The sequence below is a fragment of the Asterias rubens genome, chromosome 4 (genome assembly GCF_902459465.1).
Source record: "Asterias rubens chromosome 4, eAstRub1.3, whole genome shotgun sequence".
Classification (NCBI taxonomy): Eukaryota; Metazoa; Echinodermata; class Asteroidea; order Forcipulatida; family Asteriidae; genus Asterias; species Asterias rubens.
The window spans coordinates 9,994,502-10,003,362 of NC_047065.1; the positions used below are offsets into that span (position 1 = coordinate 9,994,502).

General features: G+C 36.8%; 1 protein-coding gene across 1 annotated transcript; it reads left to right on the top strand.

The window, feature by feature from the left end:
• The first annotated feature begins 297 nt into the window (after positions 1-297).
• LOC117289191 lies at positions 298-7,244 on the top strand. The gene is made up of 3 exons (XM_033770190.1): positions 298-714; positions 4,441-5,342; positions 6,012-7,244. The coding sequence occupies exons 2-3, from the start codon at positions 4,492-4,494 to the stop codon at positions 6,232-6,234; spliced, it is 1,074 nt and encodes a 357-aa protein (XP_033626081.1). The 5' UTR covers positions 298-714; positions 4,441-4,491; the 3' UTR covers positions 6,235-7,244.
• Positions 7,245-8,861: the final 1,617 nt, after the last annotated feature.

Consider the following 8,861-nt stretch of genomic DNA (forward strand, 5'->3'; position numbering starts at 1 on the left):
TTTTACTTTCTAATCCGACCATTTAATTTTCCGAGTCGAGTAAAAAGTAAGTCAAGTAAAAGATTAGTTATAGAGATTTGAGCAAATGCTCATGTCTTATCGGTCTTTTGCTAATGCCAGACTTTTTACAGTTTTTGTTTATGTGTCGGCGTGTCGCGTAGATCGGGCAACTTTATTCATGTCGTAGAGGGCGTGCTTCCCGGGGCGACTTTGTTGTTCATGATTGTTTAGCCGGGGCGAGATGACGTTCTATCATTTGTTGCTGTGTTTGTTTGGACGAGTCGACCTCCACACTCATCGATCACGCACCTTACGAGTGCGAAAATAGGTTTTCTTTTTGTCAACATAGAACTTGCTCTGTCATGCATGAATTGCAACATTAAAAAATGATTACAATGTTTATTATTATTCAAATGACTCAGCAGAATTAAAAACAACTTTGGACTCATGACACTCGCACAAACTGAAGTGACTGATGTAAATTAAACTCTGCTCGGACTTCAGAAAACGTGATTCACACAGCCGGGCCGACTACCTCAATCATGATCATTGTTACAACTTGCTTTTTTGTATTCTTAAACTAGGCTTGGTTGGCTAGGGCCTCGTATTGTCAAAACTTGATTAAATAATTATGATAAAAACAAAATTGCAACCATACTACAACAATGTCACATGTGGGGTGTACTGCACTGCCGTGGTAATGCTGCTGATTCGGTGAGTATTTTTTTTTTACTAATGTCACAACTCACATACAAAAATATCATTCACTCTTAATCAACACACAATAATCATGGCTGTGTTAAGTGTAACACCATTATTTTACACGACCGACCCCAACTCCAAGACCCAAAAAAGTGGGATTTAGGTTAGGGTTGTAGTGTTAACCTGTATTTTTATCACCAGTACAGTACAGTAGCCTAGTAGGCCTAATCCAACAACATTTTTTAACATTTGGAAATTATCTTGCATTATGTTTTGATGAGGTCCCCTCGCACTCTTACTTATTTTTTAGATTAAATTAGTTTATAATACTTCCAACAACTTGTTGTCCACTAGTGCAGGGGAAAGAAGTCGAGTTCCCTCAAGTCATGGGCAATTCCATGAAAAGGTGGCCAAGGAATTTCGTAGAAAAATGATATTGCTCCCAGAATTGAAATTTTACCCTTCTTATAAAAAAGTATTCATAAATACCTCAGACAGTTTCGCTATTCCTATTGGTGGAGAGTGCGTCACGTGGGTGTGCATAAACCTTTTGTTAATGCACAGTAAAAAGTGTTAACAACATGGGCGTGACACCTTGCTTATTAGACAGTTTCTTCATTCCTATTGGTCAAGAGCAACAGCCAGGACAGTTGTGCCACATCACGCGATACGCGCGGCGCGCATAGCATTCCCTTATAAGAAGTTGTTTACGCGAGGGCGGCGGAGGGCCTTACCATTTCATAGCTGGAGGTGTGTTGTGTTGAAAGAAATCATTGAACAATTATAATTTTTGCATCTATTTTACTTTTTGACCAAAGGTGAACTGATGTTTTTTGACCGACAAGGTATTTTTATGAATGTGATTCAAAATGTGTTGAATCGGTTTCAACTAGTAGTGGTTTAAACCCGCTGAGGCCTGGTTCTTGATAATTTACCTCGACTTCGTCTCGGTTAAATTATCAAGAACCAGGCCTCGTTTGGATTAAACCACTAGTTGAAAATCTCTTCACCACACATTGATTCCCTTTATAATATCAAAGTCTTATTATAGCATTCCAACACAGTGTCAGGGGAATTTATGTTATTGTTTATTGTTAACTCACTGTGAAAAAAATTACTTTTCCAATATTTTTTGTAAGTTTTAGTGCACTTCAATGTGCAAAAAGTAATGATTTTTTTTACTATTTTATCAATTTGATTTTTTTAGAGTTGGGATCTGAATTTTTTTTTAAATGAGAACTAGCATGGCCGGCAGTATTCTTTCAGAAAAAAATTAAAAATTTCACTACAACTCAATGTACAGACGGTACACTTGGTGTCAATACTGTACTTGGTTTTGGGTACTTCCAGAGAGCGTAATTAACGCATGTTACCAAAATACACTTTTTGAAATATTACTAAATAATCTGGTTTCAATTGCTGCAACTTATGATTTTTTCTCCGGCAAATTTTTATATGGGCTATGTAAAAATAGTAAAAACTTAGATAAATTCTTAACCACCACTTCACAAAGAGCCTCCGAAAAGTGTAACGCATGTTACTATTACTAATGAAACGCGGTGTTACCAAGCCCACTAGTGAATACACTGGACTGTATACAATGGTCAGATGGGCCAATTTGGCAAGTCCTAATGATGACAAAACATTTTATTTAGGAATCAGATAATTAGGAAACTGGAGCACCTGTGATAGTAAACAGTCACATGCTCTAAACATTTTGTGATGTAGACGACTAAAAAATTAATAAATAAAAATGTAGGTCTAAAAGCATAAAGCTACTATTTTGCTCTTCAAACATAATGTGCAACTGATATTGGTTGACACATTTGAGAATTTATAACTGAACAATTGAAACAGCATCAACAATCTCGCAGGACAAATTGAAACGTGTGTTACTGTAAAAACAATAAAAAAAGGTCTACCTACTAAACTACATCTTGCCTTGGATCGGACGAGTTGGTCTTTGAAAAGTGTTTATAACCGTTTGTTATAAAGTGCATATGGGTAGAAATGTTTGAAATGTAGAATACAATGATCCACACAAATTTGCCTCGAAATTACCTGGTTTTCCTTTTACTCTGCAAACTAACACGATCGACCATCTATGGGAGTCAACCATAAATGATTTTAACTCAACCTTATTTCATTTCTAACTTCACTTCATTTCTAAATCCAAACACAAAGAATTTGAACACTCAGAGCTATAATTCAGAGAATGGAGAAAATGCAGATGAAAACAAATACAACAAGTCTGGAAGGGGGACCGTAAGAAGCACAGATGGACCAAGCCCCCTTGTTGTTTGCAGCCAAAAGGACAGCAAGGACCCAAGCTACAACAAGCAACACAATAGCACAAACAATACAATCAAAAGCTTGACAAAGGAGAAACTAACAAATATAAACTAAGAAACCCATGATAGCAAGTGGACACTATTGGTAATTACTCCAAATTTGGTATTGAGTAACGGTGAGCTGTTGGTAGATTAAAACATTGTGAGAAATGACTCCCTCGGATGTAACGTAGTTTTCGAGAATTAAGTAATTTTCCACGAATTTGATCTTGAGACCTCAGATTTAGAGGTCTCGAAATCATTTTCTTAAAGTGCACAATTTGTGTGATAAGGTTTTCTTTTCTTTTACCAATATCTCGCAACTTCGATGACCAATTGAGCTAAAATTTTGACAAGTTTGTTATTTTATGCTTATGTTGAGATACATTAAGTGAGAAGACTGGTCTTTGACAATTACCAATTAGTGTCCACAGTCTTTAAATAGAACGAATCAACAGCCTGTAATCATGAATGATTTTTATTAAAGGGACACGTTGCCTTGGATCAGGCAAATTGGTCTATGAAGAGCTTTATATATTCTACTTTTAAAACATGTATCCTTCTAACCATGAATTTTTGTATTGCCCCATTGACCCTAAATTGCCTTGGTGCCCTTAAACTTAAAAATTTCCCTATATAGGCCTACTTGTACCAATGAGATAATGCTTTGCTTTCAGTTGAAATAAAATGGCATAAATAATTGATCTTAATTAAACTCAGTTTCATATTATGCTTCATACTTATGCTGTTTCATGTCATGCTTTGAGATGCTCTCCGTTGTGATTAGCACTAAATATATGAGAACTTGTTACAGATAGTAGTGTTATTATTTGGCTTGATGGGACTACTTGGTGTAACTGTAGTGTGAGCTTTCACCCTTGAGCAGATTCCTGAGCAATAAAATAACACTGTATTACAGTGTCACAGCTTCTTGGAATGTACAAGAAACACTGTTTATGAAGACATCTTTAATGCGATGGACACCTTTGGTAACTTTCAAAGTTCAGACTTCTCACTTTTGTGTATCTCAACATTACAATGCATAAAATAACAAACATGTAAAAATTTGAACCCAATGGGTCACCGACGTTGCGAGATAATAATTGTTGAAAAAACACCTTTGTCGCCCAAGTGTGCTTTCAGATGCTTGATTTTGAAACCTCAGAAACTGAGGTCTTGAATTCAATTCAAATATTCTGGTGAGAATTTACCTCTTCATTTTAGAGGGAGCTGTTCCTCACAATGTTTTTACTATCAACAGCTCTCCATTACTCTTTATCAAGTAAGTTTTTATGCTAACAATTATTTTGGGTGATTACCAATGGTGTCCATTGCTTTTAATCAAGGTATGCTGGTATGGATGTTTTTTATTTATTTGTTGTTCGTGTTCTACTTCATGTTTCTATAGGAAAACATCAAGGACTAAGTACGAATTCCAGTAAAAACATCTGACATCATCATGTACAGATTACCAAGAGTAATCCAGGGCCATCAGAGGATGCTGGGTAAGCTTCGCCCACAAGATGCCAAACAAATCGTGAAGAAGGCTCTTGAACAACTCAGTGCCAATCCTGATCCTAAGATACGACACATTGAGCACCTTAAGACTGTCTCCCAGGGGATACAACGGGAATACTTTCACACAGGGGGGCGCTATCCCGCTAATGGTAAATCTCTTTTTGGAGATTCATATGAGGTATGGTCAGATGACATGGCTTGCATACTACAGGGGACCTGCCTCCCTGGTAGCACAAAGTACTGCCGTACCAAATCCATGTTTGGCAAGCTTGATTTGACTGACATTATGCAGGGAACATCAACTAAACGCCAAATGTCCACTTTGACCATGGCCTCCGCACCAATCTGTCGTACCTTTCACACATTGGTAATTCCTACACTTACTTCAGGTCTTCAAGTACGTCAGCAGCTACCGAGAAAGGTCTATGGCCATGATGGTAGCCGGGCTAGTAGCTGTTTGAAGTCTGGCTTGTCTAAGGACGAATGGAATGAAGAGATTGCGTGTGTTCTTCAAGGAACTTGCCTTCCTGGAAGTACCCGATATTGCCGTACTAAGTCTATGTTTGGCTCGTTGAACCTGAAAGATGTAATGCAAGGGTCATTGCATCGATGCTACAGCACTAGGCCATCATCATCAGACACCCAAACGTCATCATCTGCAACAGCAGATAGCCAGCTTACACAGCGTCAGAGGCTCACCATTGCCATGAGAGATTATGGCTCTACTGTAATAGTCTTCCACATCTGTATCTCCTTGATGTCTCTGGGAAGCTTTTATCTTGCCGTCTCCAGGTAAATTCATCAGCTTTAAAACTGGATCATACAATGTGTACCGTTCTACATCTATCATATTGTTATAAAATTGAAAACAATATTTAAAAGTGGTAACTCCTAAGTTCTTTATTATGTAATGATTTTAAACCAAAAAAACTAAGTTTTTATAATGCAACACTTTATGATCTGCACAAAGGTATCACTTCAAAGTCAGAAATATCACAACAATAAGTTTGATCTATCTTATAGTATAAATCCATTTGATATCTTCTGTTTGAATGAAATCTTTTGTGACGCTTATCTTTCTGACAAAGACTGCTTGATTATTTTAGACCATTCACTTGGAAAGCTTGAAAAAGTAATAGTGGTGGGTAGCGTGGAGGTTTGTTTCCTTCATTCATGTGAATGCTTCCAAGGGTTGAATGCAAGGACGACCTATGCTTACATTGGCTCTATTTATAGACAACCCACAAGTTAATGAGTTGATAAACATAAGGAACTCGAGTATTTGTTGTTTTACTCAGATTTTAATGGAGGGTGCCTTGTTGCCAATATACCAAAGGAAATTATTGTTGTTAACATTGAGTTCCCATTTGCAATTTTCTTATTATCTTTTGTTGTAATTTAAAAATAGTTTGTAACATGAATTACAAGAACTCTTACTGTTTTTTTTGGTTTTTTTTGCAGTGGTTTAGATGTGCAGTCTCTTCTGAAGACCATTGGTTTAAGCTCAGATACTGTGTCTTCACGGATTGCAACTGGTACAAGTACATTCCTGGTGGCATATGGTGTTCATAAGGTGTTTGCACCAGTGCGGATTGCTGTAACCTTAACTTGCACACCGTTTATTGTGCGCTACCTACGTGGTATTGGTTTACTGAAGATTAAATCTGTACCTATTTCAAAATGATTTGCGGCTTTTGAAAATTCTTATTGCACTTTTACAATAAATCATTTGCAGTTTGCACACACAACAAAATGCTGAAAGTGTGACATTTTAACCCTCGCAGAGTCTTTCCCAAAGGCTTTATGACAACACACATGAACAAGTACAAAACACTCGTAACAGAACCAGATGGCTTGAAATACCAGCCCCCTTCCCTCCACTACCTTTGTCCCCTTATCCATTGTTAACCCCCTTACTTTTTCAGTGCTGTGTGCCCCTTTCCCTATTCTTCTGTTCCACTTCAATGCTTCTGCGTAACAGTTTGTGATTGATGTTTTTCAGTTTAGTCTGAGAAAGACTCTGGATTAATCTTATCTCGAGTTAGGAGTAACCTGTCTTCGGATACGGAACTGAACTCGTTCTAAGGCCTAAAATTAATTCCAAGTTTGGATGAGTTAGTTGAAATTGACAGCAGGGATCGAAATATCATGCCATTAACTATTGTTTGCATTTATACATGTACCATAGGTCCTTTTGGTTGGGAAGCAGTTTGCAGCAGCTTATTTTATTTTCTCCTAAATCATATTAAATTTATAGTTCCATCCTGTGTTGTAATGTATACTGCTGTACACATAATGTGTCAATAACAAAGACATCTGCATCTCCCTTGCACAGGACATTGAGCAGTCTTGAGATAATTAACTTGCATTCCAGCAGCAGGAAAAGAAAACCAACAAATTAAACACCAAATGACATAGAATACCAACATTGTCACTTTGTTGTTGAACTCGGACCAAATTTACGTAACTAGACTGCCTGCTTCATTTTTGAAAGGGCAAGGGCACCCAAGGCATTTTCTCCTTGGTAAAGGGCACCCTGAGAGGAAGTTGTAAACTTGTACTGTAGCGTTACTAGGGCACCAAGGCAAACTGATATCCAGGGGGCATGTAGGCAATCGCCTTCCTTGCCTCCATGAAGTATCAGAGACCAGTCTTCTCACTGGTGTATCCCAATATAAGCATCAAATAACAAGCCTGTGAAAATTTTAATCAAAAATTTGTCATCGAAGTTGCAAGAAAATGATGAGAGAAAAAACACCCTTGTTGGACGAATTTGTATGCTTTCAGATAGGAGTACATGTAAACAACTTTATTTTAGTGAGAAATTTCCTCTTTTTCAAAATCTATGCTACTTCAGAGGGAGCTGTTCTCTATCAACAGCTCTCCAATGCTCGTTACCAAGTCAGTTTTTATGTATGCCTGGTCTTTCCTATTTTGTACATCATTTTGAAGGGGTACATGGTATCAAAGTATATTTTTATTCTGAAAATATAACAACAGAAGTTTGGTTCACTTTCTTACAATTACAAACAAGTTTTATTTCCATATGTTTACATCATGATATTTACAACACTGCTGATAATCAATCCAAATATGTCAAGATTAACCCAAAGTAAAAATGATGTGCCTTTATAAAATACCGTGCCGTAGGTGAAGAATCATGCATTTAATATACATTATTGCAGTAAACCAAGGCTTTATTTCCTAAAACACCAAGATTCATCTTTTAAATGATGAGTTGTCAATTGTGCCATTTATGATATCACACTTCTTATGATCAAGAAAGTTTGCTTTGTGAAATAGAGTCCCAAATTAAAATATTAATTGATTAACTTCTATTGCAAGCTCCTTGTGTACTGTCATGGATTTAAAGGGAAGGTACATGTTTGATAATTATCAAAGACCAGGGTTCTCACTTGGTGTATCCCATCTGAAGCATAAAGTGACAAGCCTGTAAATTGGTCATCGAAGTTGCGAGAAAATGATAAAAGAAAAAACACCCTTGATGGACGAATTTGTGTGCTTTCATATAAGAATAAAAGACTTCAAGCTAGAAGTCTTTCATTATTTTAGTGAGATATAACCTCTTTCTCAAAAACTATGTTACTTCAGAGGGAGTCGTTTCCCACAATGTTTTTTTGTTCTATCAATAGCTCACCAATGCTTGTTACCAAGTCAGTTTTAAAGTTAATATTTGTTTTGAGTCATTACCAAACATGTACTTCCTTTTAAGGCAGTGGACACTAATTACTAAAAATAAGCGGCTCCCTCTGAAGTGACGTAGTTTTTGAGAAAGAAGCAATTTTCCACGAACTTGATTTTGAGACCTCAGGTTTAGAATTTGAGGTCTCGAAATCAAGCATCTGAAAGCACACAACTTTGTGTGACAAGGGTAGTTTTTCTTTATAATTATCTCCCAACTCCGACAACCAATCAATCTCAAATTTTCACAGGTTTGTTATTTTGTGCATATGTTGAGATACACCAAGTGAGAAGACTGGTCTGTCTTTGACAATTACCAATAATACATGTATACTTTTCCCAATATGGTCCAGTAAGCCAACAATATTCAACAACCAGTCAATAAAAATGGGAGTTTTTTTCTCACCACACAACACACAATTCAATGCAGTAATGTTATTCAAGTTGGGATTTACAAGTCATTCAAGTTATACGGGTATGATCAGACTAGGTGCGGGACTAGTATAAGCTTGATGGATTTTACCAGTTTATAGTGTCGCCATTCAGAATACTGTTTCCCTATGCACTTGGTTATTGAACCATACAAATGTTATACAAGTTATTGAATGC

Excerpts from the sequence above, each read along its gene's own strand:
- LOC117289191 (XM_033770190.1), top strand. The coding sequence starts at position 4,492 with ATGTACAGATTACCAAGAGTAATCCAGGGCCATCAGAGGATGCTGGGT. Across the intron at positions 5,343-6,011 it reads TTTTATCTTGCCGTCTCCAG|TGGTTTAGATGTGCAGTCTC; the intron begins GTAAATTCATCA and ends TTTTTTTTGCAG.